The sequence below is a fragment of the Cimex lectularius genome, unplaced genomic scaffold, assembly GCF_000648675.2.
Source record: "Cimex lectularius strain Harlan isolate CLEC.00 unplaced genomic scaffold, Clec_2.1 scaffold2, whole genome shotgun sequence".
Classification (NCBI taxonomy): domain Eukaryota; kingdom Metazoa; phylum Arthropoda; class Insecta; order Hemiptera; family Cimicidae; genus Cimex; species Cimex lectularius.
In genome coordinates, this window is record NW_019394219.1 from 3874828 (window position 1) to 3892169 (window position 17342).

The 17342-nt window shown below is 30.3% G+C and overlaps 1 protein-coding gene across 4 annotated transcripts; it reads right to left on the minus strand.

Moving 5' to 3' along the window:
• Nucleotides 1-131: 131 nt before the first annotated feature.
• On the minus strand, nt 132-16439 carry LOC106666743 (trithorax group protein osa). 4 transcript variants are annotated; one of them, XM_014394141.2, is made up of 10 exons: nt 15530-16439; nt 8517-8603; nt 8047-8137; nt 7865-7996; nt 7569-7810; nt 7322-7501; nt 6658-6985; nt 6374-6545; nt 4163-4656; nt 132-264 (listed from the first exon to the last, which is right to left on the minus strand). In XM_014394141.2, exons 1-10 carry the CDS (start codon nt 16082-16084, stop codon nt 233-235), a joined length of 2313 nt encoding a protein of 770 aa, XP_014249627.1. In that variant the 5' UTR covers nt 16085-16439; the 3' UTR covers nt 132-232. The 4 variants fall into 4 exon arrangements, with proteins under 4 accessions (XP_014249627.1, XP_014249626.1, XP_014249625.1 ...); XM_014394140.2 differs by lacking the exon at nt 132-264 and adding an exon at nt 2418-3833 and having other exon boundaries at nt 7865-7990; nt 15530-16433; XM_014394139.2 differs by lacking the exon at nt 132-264 and adding an exon at nt 2418-3833 and having other exon boundaries at nt 15530-16427.
• Nucleotides 16440-17342: the final 903 nt, after the last annotated feature.

Genomic DNA, 17342 nt, shown 5'->3' on the forward strand with positions numbered 1-17342 from the left:
ACATTTTATTTTTCCATAACTACAATTACTAATTCAATTAATATACAAAACTGTTATTTTTCTTTAAATAGTAAGGAATAATTTACAATAAAATTGATTTTTTTAAGGTAATAAGGTAGGATAATTGTTGTTCTTAGATAACTTACCATTACAATTGATTGACTCAAATTTTTAATTCACATAGCACGATATCTTCTATTAAACATGCAAGTTCGTAATATAGTATTAACTTTTATTTCTTCGCGAGCACAAAATTCCAAGCATCTGTAAATAGAAAAAAAATCACCATATTCCAATTGTTTCTTTATAATTATAAAAGACATAATTATTGATATTGGTTATTAGTATTTAGCCATGAAGTTTTCCCCTCCTAAATCTGATATATTCTAAAATTCTATCTGTCAGATAGGTACTTTCACATACAAATTGGAACATCTTGCTCTCCATTCCCTACACTGAAAAGGGGCAGTGTACTGTAGAGCCCATGTGGTTACTTTGAGGGCTGAGCTGCCAGGCAACAAGCCAAAATGTATCACACTCCTCGGCTCTAAACTCCTTGTATTCCGGCCCCGGGAGTGCCCGCGCCTGATTGCTGAACAACAACTGCTTGATGCCCAGTTGCCACATCCGCAGTTGCGCCAGTGCACCGGCCCACAAGGCAGCATCCTTGGTCCCATTGTCATATACAATTATCCAACAAGTAATTATTCCTACCAATTACAATTAATTAAGGTTTTTAGTTGAGATAAAAAAGTCAATGGCATGAGCGGGATTCGAATCCACGATCTTCGGCTAGATACGCCGCTGCTCGACTTCCCATCTCAACCCCACCATCTCAACTAAAAACCTTAATTAATTGTAATGATTTAATTGGTCAAGCAGACCACGAAATTAGTGAATTTAAAGTACTCCTATTGTACAACCAATATGGAAATACAGAATCAAATTGCTTCAAAACACAAAAATGGTAAAATCAAATTATCGAATAACACTGGGAACTTAATTTACAAGCCAATTCATAACTAGGACTTTAAAAAAAGGTAAGTTTTCATAAAGCAAACAAGACAAACCACCTGAACACAAAATGTGTTATTAAAGAAGGGAAAGGATTTGGAAGAAAAAGTCTTTGTTTGATTGTTTTTGATTTTTATTTTTTTAAATTTTTTTTCGTTCATCTTTTACTTTTTCCTGAAGTAGACAAAGGTAAAATATTTAATCCACACAGTACAACTTAACAATATTATAATAATCCATTATGACTCATTATTATTATAATAGTAGCTATTTACACAAATATAATTGAAGTATTATTTACACCCATGAACACAGATAAAGGTCACTAATTCCTCTAGATGAGAAATTTTCCATTTCGTTTATCCACTTTTTGTTCTGCAGCCATTTATAAATTACGCCTATGAATTTATTGACTTAATTTTCTGATAGTTCAATTACCTGTCAGTTCAAAATTAAAATACAATGCATTTAAAAATAAACAGTTTGATAGGCTAAATTTCAAATTAATAATTCTGATGAATAAATTAGAAAAATTAATGGTCTGTTCGTAGCCTACTTAAAAATATAAATTTCACTAATTACCAGTACAATTAATGGCAAACTTAAAATTTCACTAAATCGATTAATTATTGAGATGACAGAAAATTAAAATTCTTAATAGCATATGTGGAAAGAAATTTTTTAAAGGCCAAATAATACATATATATATATTCCCGAAACAAGGCTAATAAAATTCACATTTCAACTAATAATTAACTAAATGCTTATTTTATTTCAGTACCTCCCGACAAAGTTCAACTTCCATTTAACAAATATTGTAAAAACTTGCCTTTGTTAATTTAACAGTTCATCCTATTTAATAACAGCTATAACTGTATGTCATAAAAGCAATTCTTAAGCATTCGATTGACTGTTTTCTCATCTGCTTTTTTTTATACATATATATTCCTCTTGTTGAACAAGTAATCGCAAATGCTATGTGTGTAGCAACTGTCGCTTTGATATTCTGTACCTCAAAAGAATACTTACAATACTGATTGTAAATGCAATTTTTATAAAGTATTATTATTATTTTTATAAAAGTGTGGAACCATAATGAAAGCATTTTTAATTTTAATTTTTAAAACAGATAGCATTGGAACATTATTTCCGAAAGAGCAATATAACAAATTTTAATTTGTGTATATTTCTGGGACTTCAAATTTTGATTGACTCTTTTTGCAAATTGGCAACTTAAAAAGTAACAATGTAGGGGACTGAATTATATTGGTATTGTAAACTGAACCTTGTTTTTAAACAATTTTCAATTCTTTCTTAAAAAATAATTAGGAACAAAATGCTTTTAAAACCTCCACCAAAGGAACTACAAAACACAGTTGATCCCGCAATTCGACTGGCAAAACATAAAATTATATAAATAAATAAATAAAAGACTGAAATCAACCTTTTTTAAAAAATCACTTTCCACAAATCCTCTGAATGTAAGAAAATTGACAAAATAACATTATCAAAAATGTAATAAATATTAAAGTAATATATATAATCGATTAAAACAATATCTCAAAAACAAAAAATCTAATAATCAACGATTTAAGTACTACACGTATTTGGAAAATGATTGTTTACAATTCAGTTCAGTAATGAAACTAAGGTTTCATCATGTCTTTCTTTTTATAATATTTAGTATATATACAATCACGAAGGCTGAAGCCTTTGCGTTTGATATGACGATTAATATATAATAACTTTTATTTAAGATATTTAATAACTTGTTTCTTTATTGGGATATTTAGAACTTACAGCAATATTTGAAGCCTATTTTAAAGCGACCCAGCGCTTTATAATATATATTTTAACTTTTTTGTTAATAATTGTCTATGTTTTACACTGTATTAAAAAAACCACAACACGGAAAGTTTACAAACGCACTTTTTTTTCTTTTTTAAATTAAATTTTCTAGGCCTCAGAGGTATAAAAATGGTATAATAAATTCACTTTTTTCCTGTTATTTTCATGTTTTCACTAGACATCGCATTGACAAATTGATTAAATCAAAAAACAAATTGCGAACTGCACAAACATGAACATGAGAGATCAATGTTAATACACCATTTTGAATCAAGAATGAAGAAAACTTGTAATTAAAAAAAATTAAAATTAAAATAAAAAACTTATTTAAAAACCACCGTTTTCCTTTTTGATATGAAAATGTAAAATAATAAATGCCTAAGTGATTTAGTAGTGAATATAGCAAAAAAATAATAATAAATAACCGAAAACAAAGCTAGGCGTCACAGATTATTAGTTGGCATACATTAACTACATTTCTGCAATCAACTAAGTTTTATTTTCTAAGATATATCACACAACCGATATTTTATTTTATTTTTTAAAATTAATTTTAGTGAGTATTACTTTTGGTAGTTTTAACGAGATACCATGCCCACATCTGCCAATTTCTCTCGAACAACAATAAATATCAACAGTTACGGTAAACGATACCAATGACAAGGAGCGAATAAGTCTATAACTGGTAAACAAAAACAAATATTAAATAAATTGAGAAAATATCCTTAACATTATAAGCCAAAAAGAAACTAGAATAGTTGACAAGTGCTCTGTCTCACTTTTTTTTACTTTTTATATTGTTTATATATGTTATGCATATATTTATATATTTATATCATCTATGTTTATAAAATTAGACTATGTACATATGTTACACGTTGGGTTCGGATGGTAGTGTCACTTGTCAGCCGTCCCTGGTACATCACCAGGCTGCTTTTGGAAATTTGTAGTGAAGTCTATCCTATATTGACCTGAAATTCATATAGACGAATTGATTTTGATTTAGATTTTTTTTTTTTACATTTCATGCATAAGATCAATCAAAATCAGTTAGTAGGTTTCCAGGTGTATTTCATACATACTGGTTACTTCTTGATGCTTAAAACAACAGTTGAAACACATTTTTTGTAAAAAAAACATTATTCATCTTTTTAGACATATTATTAAAAAATATAATACAGATTATTCAACAACCATTTACAGAGATTATAACTAATGATTAGAAAGTAAAACTATTTTTTTATTCTTCGCACTCCATGAATCTGCGGAGAAATAAAATAAACGATATCAAAATGTTTACCTTGTTTAGTAACTTCTTCTATCGTAGGATCAGGGCAGTCCATAGCTACATGACTTTGACTTCCGCAGTTATAGCAGGAAGGTGGCTTGAGTACTTGAGACGGTGGAGGAGGGGGCTGTTGTGGCGGAGGTGCAACAGGGGAGAAAGAAGGAGGTGGTGGAGGAGGGGGTAGAAAAGTGCCTGCTGCGTTGGCACCAGGAGGAGGGGGCCCAGAAGGGTATTGGTATACCAGGTCACCGTTGTGATATGCTGTTGGGTACGCATGGCGCACGTAAGCAGCTGGGTGATGGTATGCAGTAGGATAAGCAGGCCTGAGGTAAGGACTCATGTAACTGAAGTAGCCTCCAGGAGCAGCTCCGGTAGGTTCACCAGAGCCTCCATTGCCGCCACTCGAGTTTACTACTGAACTACCGGAACCATTGCCACCCTGCTGTTGGTACATTTTCCTTTCATCCACTCCTCCATTTACCATATTAGAACTTACATCCCTCCTCCTGAACAGAGCAAATTCAAGTCTATGAAAATCATAATAAAAGATTTTAACTGACTGGGAAGCACATTAAAAATAATTACAACTTTTCGACCATGCACTGAAAGAACAAATTACCAAAACCCTAATTCTAACTTGGGATGTCTTAAATTTTAAAATGAACTAAAGTAAAGCACCTGTTAACAGCAGAATATCATTTGTGGGTTTTTAAGGTGCAGACATGTAGAATATACCTTGTAATTGAAATTATTACCATGATGTCTATTCATGACATATTGATATAATATAGGGGTAAAAATGCTGGTACATTTTCCAGTTGGTATTCTGAGTATGCTTATCTATTGATACTGCAATTATGAATGATCCATAGAAAACTGACTTTGTCTGATAATGGTATTTTCCAACGTCAATAATCGACTACATAGTTGGCACCAATAAATCGTATTACTATGACTAATTTTTCACCTTAACATCTAAGTAAAAATTAGTATATGTAAGCATGTAAGGCTGCTGAAATTTTCCCCCTCCCATAGAGGAGATAACGTCTGATGAGAGCTAAACCACGATTTCCAGGTAGTGTAGTGAGGTTACCTTTACTACCTCGTAGTTCTGTAATGGGGTTAAGTTTACAAATGCAAGATATAATACGAAGGTTATCGTTAGAACCTCAAGGAACTGTAGTAAGGTTACTAAGATACAAAAGTGAGATTATCTTTACGACTTCAAGGCAGTGGGTTATCCTTACTATCTCAAGAAATTGTAGTGAGATTATTCTTACATCTCCAAGGTACTGTAATAAGGTTATCATTACAACCTCAAGGTACTATAGTGAGGTTAGCTTACAACCTCACGATATTGTAGTAAGCTTTCTTTTTAACCTCAAGGTAATTTAGTGAGGTTAACTTTATGACATCAAGATACTGTAGTGAGATTTTCCAACCACAAGGTAATGTAATGAGGTTATCTTTACTATCTCAAGAAACTGTAGTGAGATTATCTTTACTACCTCAAGGTACTGTAGTGACGTTATCTTTACCTCAAAGTTCTGTAGTGAGGTTAACTTTACTTCCTGAAGATACTGTAGTGAACTTTCTTTTTAACCTCAAGGTAATGTACTGAGGTTAACCATGCAGTGAGGTGTGATTCGAGTGGGTTTCTATTTTTTCAGTCAAATAGCTGCTCCCACCAATCAATCCCATTTTTTGACAGTTTAGTACTCGTTCATTGTAAAAAGGCAAAAAGAGTGTGCAAATGGCGCTTGGTTGTATTTGTAAGTTTTTAAATGCAAAAGATATAAAAACTAGTTGTTATAAACTACTTCAGTTTGAAAACCCCAAATTTGCCTTGTGTTACGCCAAATTAAGCAATCTCTGTACACACAATTTTTTCTCTTTGTATCTGTACACACAAATTACTATTTTACTTCTCGTATTCTACTCTTTCTTGACTACTACATACTCTTCTAAATACATATCTTTATTTTTTGTGATTTGAACAACTGCTTGGTTTAAAAAAAATTAATTTAATTTTTTAATAACTTGCTCAATACTTCTTGTCTATCTACCAATTTCTAACATGTAGAAATGTCCACATCAAAACCGATTTACCAAGCTAACCAACACAATGCACAAAATAAACCGTCAAAATATCTTTAAATTTGCCAAAACTAATACAAACTTTCAAAAAGACAATAAATATTAATAAACCAGGAAAATAAATACCTCTGGGTATGATTAGGCCCTCGTCCACGTGTTAACGTTTGAATTCCTGGAGGATTACTCCTGTTGCGTCCAATTCCCCTTGATCTACCATGGCCAGAATTTACCCCGCCCCTCCGTTCATCCATATTTGTGCTGCTCAGCCTATCTTCTGTTGAAGGCAATACTGTTCCATCTGCAAGTTTAAACCTCTATTAATAAACTTAAAAAAATTTCAATGTTATCTTCCTAATATATTCTGAACATCTGAAAGCAAGGAAAAAATTGAATGTAATTTAAAAGTGTACCAGGATGTTGTGGTGCTGGAGTATCAGGAGGTGAATTATCAGATGCCGTATCAGAAGCGCTGCTTTGCTCATTGTCTAATCGAAGATTCCTCATTGCATCGTTTATCGGGCCGTGTGGCTGGTGTAAATGTTGTGGCAGAGTAGTCGGTGGAGGCGGCGGAGGTCCCAGAGCGATTCCAGAATGTGGAGGATAATGGTGTTGAATCGGTAGACACTTCCTTGGACCGAAAGCATAACAGCTGTAGCACTGGGATGGCTGGCAGATAAGACCCGCACTAGGAATTGGGTACATTGCCATCCCTTCTATCGGGTACCGCCTTACCATATTCTAACAACAATATATTTGTATTAGTAATTCTAATTTAATAATAATTAAAATGTAGAGGAACTTGAACTGTTCGACTCATGAATTGAATTTAAAAAATATATATCTGAATCTCAAATACACCTGAACAATATAAGATTTTTATTAACTCTTAATTAAAAGTTTACGAATATATTTAAAATTGTGTTACATTCTAAGTTAATGGTAAAGGTGAGACTTTTTAATATTTAAAATATATACACTAATGTAAATCAAAAAAGTAATGAATGTGATTGAATTTAAGTGATAAGGATTATTTCTTTAGGGTTAATAAGCTTTAATTAAAGAAAAAGAACTAACATCTTGTTCAACAGCATCCATTTTCTTTTTGGAAGAAACATCTAGCATATGATGAGTTGGTGGAGGGCCTATACCATTAGTTAAAATGACTTGCTTTGTTAACAATATTGATCTCAACTGATTTATGGCACAAGGAGTCAGTCCAATTTCTTTGAGTTCTTCATCTGACATTAGGGACAGCTAAAACAGTACAAGTTTTAACGATAATGTAACTACTGTTATGTAAATTTCTTACAAAAGACTTTACCTGTTCGGTGCTGAAGTTTTGCAAATGGGTGGCAAATTTTGGCATTTCTTTACCTATGGTGTCCCTGAGGGCATCGCCCGGCGGTGGTACCCTGGGAGAAGCAAATTTCAACCTGATCTGATGCGGCTGCTGGTTATGTGGAGGAGATGGAGAGCCGGCACGACTGCTTGGAGATGAAGTCCTGCTAGCCATGGGCGAATCTCCTCCTGGCCCTGGGGCCGGCGGCTGTATGACTGTCCAACCTGAACAAAATTTAATTAGTAAAAACAAAGTTTCATAGTGTCAAATTTACTTACTGCTTGCATTCAGTATGAGAGGAGCTGGTGCACCTGGAGGAGGGACTTGTGCACCCGGTGGAAAACTTAACCTCACAGTTCCATTTCCACCATTTCCATCGTGGACATTTATAAGTCCTTGGTCTCCTGCAACTATTCACAAATTAGAATCGGAAAATGTAAAAAAAAAATCTATAAATTACCAGGGTGATGAGGATTTGGAGGCATATTCGGTAACTGGGGCCCAACCCCAATGATATGTCCATCTTCAAGTGATATACAAGCCGGGTAACCCTGAAGACAAATATTAAGTAAACACACAAGCACCTACTTTAACAATTAACTACTGATTTTAAACTATTAAATGTTATTTGATTGAAAATAAATAAATATTTAGAAATTAAGCAGTGACACCAAGAAGAATATAATATTTTATTATGGCATATTGTTATAATAAATAGTTGGTGAGAGAGAGAAAAAAGTTGTAAATTTAAAAAAACAATAAACATTTTGACTGTGTTTTATACAAGTTAGTTAAGGAAAACAAACAAAATAAAAGCTAAATAAAAACAAAAATACAGTGAAAAGCCAAAATATTTATTAATTTTAATAAATTTTTCCAACTTTAATAATTCTATCAACAACTGTTCATTTTAATAATGTATTTGCTCACCAAAGTATTTCCTTTAAGTGATTTTAATATCAACTTTTTCCAAGCCTCAACTCGAAGATACCTTTCTCTCTCTTGGTCATTTAAAATCTATAAGAAAACACTCAAATAGACTTATATACTCACAGTAAATTTTATTTCTTTTCGTTTATTCTATTGTTGTTGTTTTTTATTCATAAGAATATGCAATTTCGTGAATTATAATTTATTACTAATAGTGTCAATAGGTTTATTTTTACCTTTATTCCTCTTTTATTCAATCTTCGACATATTTGGTATTTAGACTTACAACAAACAAATGTATTGAGAATGATGTGGAATATTTGCATTAAAAAAGAGGAATTTTGGATTATGGAAAATAGAGACAAATTTATATGAGATACAAATCAAATCAGGAGATTTTTTCTCTTGTAAAAATTCTTAAAAATAAAATATAAATGTATATTTATCATTCCAACGAACTATTTTTAGTTGAATATCTGACAAATTTATTGGGGAAAAAAAACACAATTTAGCATTTATTATTTATACTTTTGTTCTTCTAAAAATGATAAAGGGATTTGAGATTAAAATAAATATAATTTAAAGATAATAATAAATAAAGAAATTATGACAGATAAAGAGTCTAGTAGGTATTGTTCTCAGTAAGAAGATCCATTAGATCCTATTCAACACCATACATACCTTTACTCTCCCCTTTATCCAAAATTGAACTTATAACAATTTAATACCCGAAGAAAGCAAAACTGGCTTTGCATTCCCCTTTTGGATTTTGGGACAGCGTCTTACGGCTGAGTAATTGATTGAAATATTGAACATCATGGAAACGAGGTAAATTATTCAATAAAATCAGCCTTGCATGTACAGCCTGGCGCATGAACAGTTTTCTGTCAAAATATAAATATCGACTTTGAATTTAGTTAGTTTTATTTGATAATACATTTTTTTTTTTTATTTAACTTCTTGTTAAATTTTTTCTTTTGCTTAAACTATACTCAGTCGACACCATTTCGTATTATGCTTTATAAATCGAGATTAATGATTTATAAATTTGTTCATGAAAATAAAATTAATAACACTGTATCAATTTAATATTGCTGTTAATAAAATTAAGGAGTATTGATAAATTTGGGTTATCTACACAAATATAAAAATAAAAAAGGAGAAAAACACATTGATCAATATGATCATCTCCCAGTGATGTTAGCAATGGGTGTGATCATTTGGTTTATTTTTAGACTATTTTTTTCTCTTAAAGACCAGAGGAAAAATACAATAATAGATTAAATGTTTGTAATCATTCACTTATGATGTGTGATACCGAACGGTCCAGAATTCTCTGCCGTCAAACAGCCGACAGGAAAGTGATAACAAAAATTAAAAAATAAAATGAAAAAGTTAAAAAGAAAGTAATGAAAATTAAAACTTACAAGAGTATAATATGATTATTATGAGTATACCAATTTTTTCTTTTCGTTAATTTTGTATGCAATGTGAAGTTTCACTAGTAAATTATGAAAATAAAATATGTCACGGTATATGTCATATTTCATTAAATTGTAATAAAAATACAATTAAGAAGTGAAATATACTATACATATTCAAAGTCACATGCGTAGTCACAAGTTTTTGCTTATAATAATTTATATGGCTCTTGATTGTGATAAGTAATCCAAATTTCCCAGAATAGATTAAGTAAGTCAAAACAACTTGTCCTTAAAACTTACTGATAAAATCAAGATAAAAACATACATACTTTATTTTGTTAAAATATTCAAAGTTAAATGCTAGTTCAATATTTTAAAGCGTGACTAGAGTTATTACATATTACACAAGTTTTGGCATTTTATATTGATTTACACTTGATTGTGTTAAAACAACCCAAATTTCCCGAGGTGAGCAAGTTATTTCCCATAGCCTAAAACAATCTGTCTAAACTTATGGATTAAATTGAGAGAAAAAAGTTGTTATTTTAGTTTTGCAACATATAAGTTAAGTAAAGTTATACCCTAATCCATATTTTAAACCATGGCTAGAACGAGTTTTACTTTTAATGCTAAATTTAATACATTCAAATGTGAAAATAAAACACATTCTTTCATTTCAAGCAATTTTGTTACCAAATGTCTATTGTATGTGCTCAAAGTGACATGGTGTATGTTTTTTTGTAATATATGTTATATGTTAATTATATATTACCTACTATTACATTATACGTTTGTTATATACATTACTAAATAATGTTTTTACTTATTATTTTTTAAAAACCACATGGAAATTTTGTCTGCCATTAATTAACAAATTTGTTATTTTATATTATACGAGTGTTAAAATAATCCAAATTTCCTCGAGTTTATGAAAATATTTACTAAAGCAATTTGCTTTTAAAACATATTGATTAAATCCTGGAAAAAGTGGTTATTTTACTGTTTCATTTTCCATATTTTTAAAAATTGCTAGTACGCTATTTAAATTTTATGTTAAATATTACGAATGTGAAACAACCATATTTTAAAATTTTATTGATTTATTTTGTTAAATTATTGTTACAAATCAAACTGGAAAAAAATACATTTATTTAATATGTGCTATTTTATATAATACAAGTTTTGGCATTTTATAAAAATTCACATAGCACTTGATTTTGTTAAAATAACCCAAATTTCCCAATAAATTATTACTCCTCTTCCTTTTTTGGTTGATTGTCTTTTCTTCAATGATAGATTCGGACAAATAATATCTATCAACGAACGAATTTCCCAAGTTGATAAAATTATTTTCTAAAATAATTTGCCTTTAAAACAAATTGATTTGAAAGAAAAAGTTATTATTGAACTTTTACATTATATAAATGCTAGGTGCAAGTCTATAATATTTTAATGTTTGTCTAGAACTCGTTTTTTTTTTTTTTTTTTTTTTTTTTTTTTTTTTTTTTTTTTTTTTTTTAATCCGTTCAAATGTGAAAATAGACATTTGACAACAATAGACTTCCATACCATTGAGTAGTTTTGTTTTACAACCAGACCGGAAAAAACACAGTAAATTTTCTAAATATATCACATCAAAGACACATATATTTTATAATACCCAAATTTTGCATTTTATAATAATTTATATTTTAAATGAATGCGTTGAAATAATACAAATTTCCCCAAGTTTATGAAGTTTTTTTTTTTTGTCAAAGACTAATTAAATCTATAGAAAAAAAGGGGTTATTTTAGTTTTTAATTACATAGTTATATGCTAGTCCAAGATATTTTAAAGCAAGACTAGAACAAGTTTTACTTGTTATGCTAAATTTTAAAATAAATGTGAAAATAAACCATATTCTCCCATTTTATTGAGTTATTTTTTGCATGATTTTTATATAAATGATTGGAATAAAAATACAGTTAATTCGTTAACTCCCTAACCATCCCTAACCAAACTTCACGAAGTTTATGAAGGTATTTTTTCTATTAAAGACTTATTGATTAAAGTGGTAGTTTTAGAGTTACTAATATATTCAAAGTTATATGCTAGACCAAGATTAGAACTAGAACAAGTTTTCCTAGCTATGTTAAATGTTAATCGTTCCAAAACTAATGTTTTAATGTTAAAAATAAACCACATTGTTCCTTCCATTTCATCGAGTAAATTGGTTAAACAATTGTTATAAAAGAAACTGGAATAAAAATGCAGTTAATCAGTTAAACATATGATATACATTCAAATTCACATGTGAGTGTATGTTATTGTATATACCATAATTTTTCCAAGTTTATCAAGTTAACTAAAACAATTTGTGATTAAAGTTATTAAATAATTAAATCAAGACAGTAAAACGTGGTAATTTTAGTTTTGTTGGTATATTCAAAGTCATATACTAGTCCATGAAATTTTAAAGCAAAGTCAGAACAAGTTTTACTTATTATGCTACATTTTAATATGTTCAAATGTGAAAATAATCCACATTCACCATTTAAATCGAGAGAAAAACATGGTTATTTTAGTTTTGTTGGCATATTTGAAGTCATATACTAGTCCATGATTTTTTAAAGCATGGCCAGAACAAGTTTACTTATTATGCTAAATTTTAATCTGTTCAAATGTGAAAATAATCCACATTCTCCCACTTGTTTGAAATATTTTTTACACGATTTTTATATACATCACACTGGAATAAAAATACAGTTAATTAGTCAAATATATATTATATGCATTCGAAGTCACATGTGAGTGTATGTTACTGCATATAAGTTTTTCAAGTTTCTCAAGTTAACTAAAACAATTTGTGATTAAAGTTATTAAATACTAATTAAATCAAGACAGTAAAACATGGTTATTTTAGTTTTGTTGGTATATTCAAAGTCATATACTAGTCCATGAAATTTTAAAGCAAAGTCAGAACAAGTTTTACTTATTATGCTACATTTTAATATGTTCAAATGTAAAAATAATCCACATTCACCCATTTGATTGAGATAATTTTTTACACAATTTTTACATACATCACATTAGAATAAAAATACAGTTAATTAGTATATTACATACATTCAAAGTCATGTGTATGTTACTGCATATAAGTTTTCTGAGATTATCAAGTTGACTAAGAAAAATTGTGAGTAAAACTTATTAAATATTGATTATCCATTATTAAATCAAGAGAGAAAAACGTGGATGTTTCAGTTTTGCTAATATATTCAAAATCATATGCTAGTCCATTATATTTTACGTCATCAGTAGAACAAGTTTTACTTATTATGTTAAATGGTAATCGTTCCAAATGTTAAAAATAAACTACACCGTTCCATTTCATCAAGCAATTTTGTTAAACAACTGGTATAAAACAAACTGGAATAAAAATATGGTTAATTAGTTAATATATTATATGCGTTTAAAGTCACATGTAAGTTGTGTTATCATAAGTTTTCCGAGTTTATCAACTTGATTAAAACAACTTGTGATTAAAACTTATTAAATATTGATTAAATAAAGAGTGAAATATGTGGTTATTTTAGTTTTGTATACATATTCAAAGTCATATACTAGTCCTTGATATTTTACAGCCATGCTAGAACAAGTTTTACTTGATATGCTAAATTTTAATACATTTAAATAAGAAAAAAACACATTCTGCCATTTGATTGAGTTATTTTTTATAAGATTTACATACATTACAATGGGATAAGCATCCGGTTCATTTATTAAATATTTTATATGTATTAATGTCTAAAGAACGTGGTTGTTTTAGTGTTGCTAATATATTCAAAGTTATATGCTTGACCAAGATATTTTAAATCATGACTTGAACAAGTTTTCCTAGTTATGTAATGTTAAATGTTCCAAATGTTAAAAATACACCACATTGTTCCTTCCATTTCATTGAGTAAAATGGATAAACAATTGTTATAAAACAAACTGGTTTAAAAATATGGTTAATTGGTTAATATATTATATGCGTTCAAAGTCACATGTGATGTCACTAGTCCATGATATTTTAAAGCATGGCTAGAACAAGTTTACTTGTTATGCTAAATTTTAATGCATTCAAATATGAAAAAAAAAACATTCTCCCATTTGATTGAGTTATTTTTTAGAAGATTTACATACATTACAATAGGATAAGCATCCTGTTAATTCATTAAATATTTTATATGTATTAAATGTCTATTTATAATACAAAGTTTTATGTTGTAAATAATTTGAATTTCAATTGATTGTGTTTAAATAATCCAGATTTTACGGAGTTTGTTGTTATTTTTTGCCTTAAAGACTTATTGATTAAATCCATAGAAAAAGAACGTGGTTGTTTTAGTGTTGCTAATATATTCAAAGTTATATGCTAGACAAGATATTTTAAATCATGACTAGAACAAGCTTTTCTAGTTATGTTAAATGTTAATCATTCCAAATGTTAAAAATAAACCACATTGTTCCTTCCATTTAATCGAGTAATTTGTTTAAATAATTGTTATAAAATAAACTGGTTTAAAAATATGGTTAATTGGTTAATATATTATATGCGTTCAAAGTGACATGTGAGTGTGTGTTATCATAAGTTTTCAGAGTTTATCAACTTGACTAAAACAACTTGTGATTAAAACTTATTAAATAAAGAGAGAAAAACGTGGTTATTTTAGTTTTGTTGGCATATTCAAAGCCATATACTAGTCCATATTTTAAAGCATGGCTACAACAAGTTTTACATGTTATGCTAAATTTAATGTATTCAAATGTGAACATAAACCCCATTCTCCCATTTGATCCGAGTTATTTTTTACACGATTTTTATATACATCACAATGGGATAAAAATACAATTAATTCGTTTAATATGTTATATGTATTCAAAGTCTATTTATAATACACAAGTTTTGCGTTTTAAAATAATTTATGTTATTGATTGAGTTAAAATTATCCAAATTTCCCCGAGTTTATTGTATTTTGTCTTAATGATTTTTTATTAAAACGGGGATATAATTGGTTATTTTAAATTAAATGTGTTTGTTCAAAGTTATATGCGACCCCATATTTTAAAGTATGGCTAGTACGCGTTTTAAAATTTATATTAACTTATATTTAGTTGCGCAAATAACCCAAATTAATCAATTTTGTAGGTCTTTTTTTTAAACAAATTTATATTTAAAAATTCATCGATTAGATGACACAAATCTTAAAATATAGTCGTGCTTGTTTCCTCCCCCACATGCAAAGGTTATTTTAAAAAACACGAGGAGTAAGTTTTGGACGGGTTCTTCTATTAATTTATCAGTTATTGATTGTGTTAATCGGCCGTTCGATCCGTTTTCACAATTTTTTTAGGCGGTTTAAAATTCATATGAGAGAGAAAAAGATTAGTTTTCGTTTATCAGTTACATCTGTTAATTATCAATTGGTATGTGGGGAAAATCGTATTTTAACAGATCTGATATGAAATATTGTTTAGTTTGGGTTTTTCTTCATTCGTGGTCATTTTTTTGGTTATTTTCATTTTTTTTTAATGGTGTCGACTTTTTTAATTTGACAAGTACTCACAGTCAGGTTCTGGGGTTTTTCCTGTTCCTGAGGCGATGGATTGAAAGATTTCGACCTGTTGTGGAGCCTCTTCGCCTCTTCTTCGTGCAGTTGTCTGAATATCTTTTCCAAATTGAGCTTCTGGTTGAAGGAGAAGGCCGGGTGATTTATGGCGAGTATGTAAACGAGTAGTAGGTCGTCTAGGGCGTTTTCGTCTCCGGCGCTCGCCTTGAGCAGGGCGGCTACGTCTTCGTTCTTCGTGAGGATCTTGTAGATGTTGTTGCTGCAGGAATAGTTGCAGGAATACAAGACGGACACATAGACGGCGAGCTTCGTCCTGAGCTGTTGGTTGGAGAGACACTGTGTCTCAGGGGAGCTGAGCTCTTGGTTGCTGTTCGCCTCGCTTTCCGCCTGCCGCAACTCGTGGAAATCCCTCTTCCCGAGGTGCTCGAGGCATGTGCCCAAAAACCTGAGCTCGACTGGCAGGCAGAGATTGAGCAGGCTGCACATTAGATCAGTCCGCTTGTAGCTTTTCAATCCTTTAAACCATGTCAGGACATCTTTTTTACAAACCATCGCCGGCAATCATTGATGTTTGGTTGGAGTGGAAGGCCCAGTTTCTTATTTCCTTTCTTATCAATTAGGAAAGGCGAGCCGTGGGCACTCCTCTCGTCGAGTCCTCTCTCCTCTTCCGATAATCACAATCTTCCCTCTCGTTACCGCCACGGGTAAATTTAAGGTATATCCTTTCAACTGCACAAACCCGATTATCCAATTCCAAACCGGCCACGGACACGGGAAATGTTAGATATCAATTATTTTTACTTCAAAGTAAATTTCTTAACCAACTATAGTGTCCTACAGTGAAGAATGCCTTCATGATCAACCCGACGTTGGCCGTCTCGTCACCGGCCCACCTTTCAGCCGCCCTCCGATCTTCATTTACTTCAAATCCGAAACGTTTGAGAAGGAAAAGTGATAAAAAAAATTCTTCCGACATTTTAACAACTCCACCCTTCAAATTAAATCAATTAACAACTTTTGGAAAACCGATCGGTTACAACTTTTTAAACGATAACTATTGTATAATTGGAAAAACTGGATACGGCTATCGATATCAAAACGGGCTCAACTGCCATCTCTCGCTCCGCCACCAAACCAACTCTCATTTCAAATTTACTCCACTTCTTACTCATCAGTAGTATTAAATTTTCAGCAATCCCTGGATCACTTTTTCTTGCTTTGCATCTCTTCAGCCAAAACCATAACTTTACAAAACAGATAGGCATAGACAGAATCTTCATATCGAGAGTTGTATAAAATTTCATTTATTTATTTATTTTAAAGATACAAATAGGGCTTTAAAACCACTTACAATATAATATTAGAAATGAATATAGCTTTATAAGCATAGTAAAATAATAGCAGCAATAATAATAATAATAAAACGTATAATGAAATATACCAAAAATAAAGATTATTTAGAGATCGTGAGATGGAGTCTGGAAAAATGTAGGTTACAAAAACCTTAACGTTACAAAACGAATAGGCATGGACAGAATCTTCCTACCAAGAGTTGCACGAAATTTCATTTATTTATTTTAAAGGTACAAATAGGGCTTTAAGCTTATAAAATACATATATTAGAAATAAATTTAGCTTTATAAGCATAATTATTCAGAAATCATGAGATGCGGTCTGGTGTGATGTAGGTTTCAGAAAAACATTTTCTTTATCGTGCCAACGTTTCGATCTTTATTGAGATCATCTTCAGGGCCTGGGATTTACTTAATCTTGATTTTGTAACGTTTCGACGTTCTTGTGCCAATTTCAA

Bases quoted from the DNA above. Each gene is read 5' to 3' on its own strand.
- LOC106666743 (XM_014394139.2), bottom strand. From the start codon at position 16,084: ATGGTTTGTAAAAAAGATGTCCTGACATGGTTTAAAGGATTGAAAAGC. The intron at 8,604-15,529 runs GTGAGTACTTGT...GTTTTCTTATAG, and splicing joins AAAAACCCCAGAACCTGACT to ATTTTAAATGACCAAGAGAG. The intron at 7,811-7,864 runs GTAAGTAAATTT...AATTTTGTTCAG, and splicing joins TCTCATACTGAATGCAAGCA to GTTGGACAGTCATACAGCCG.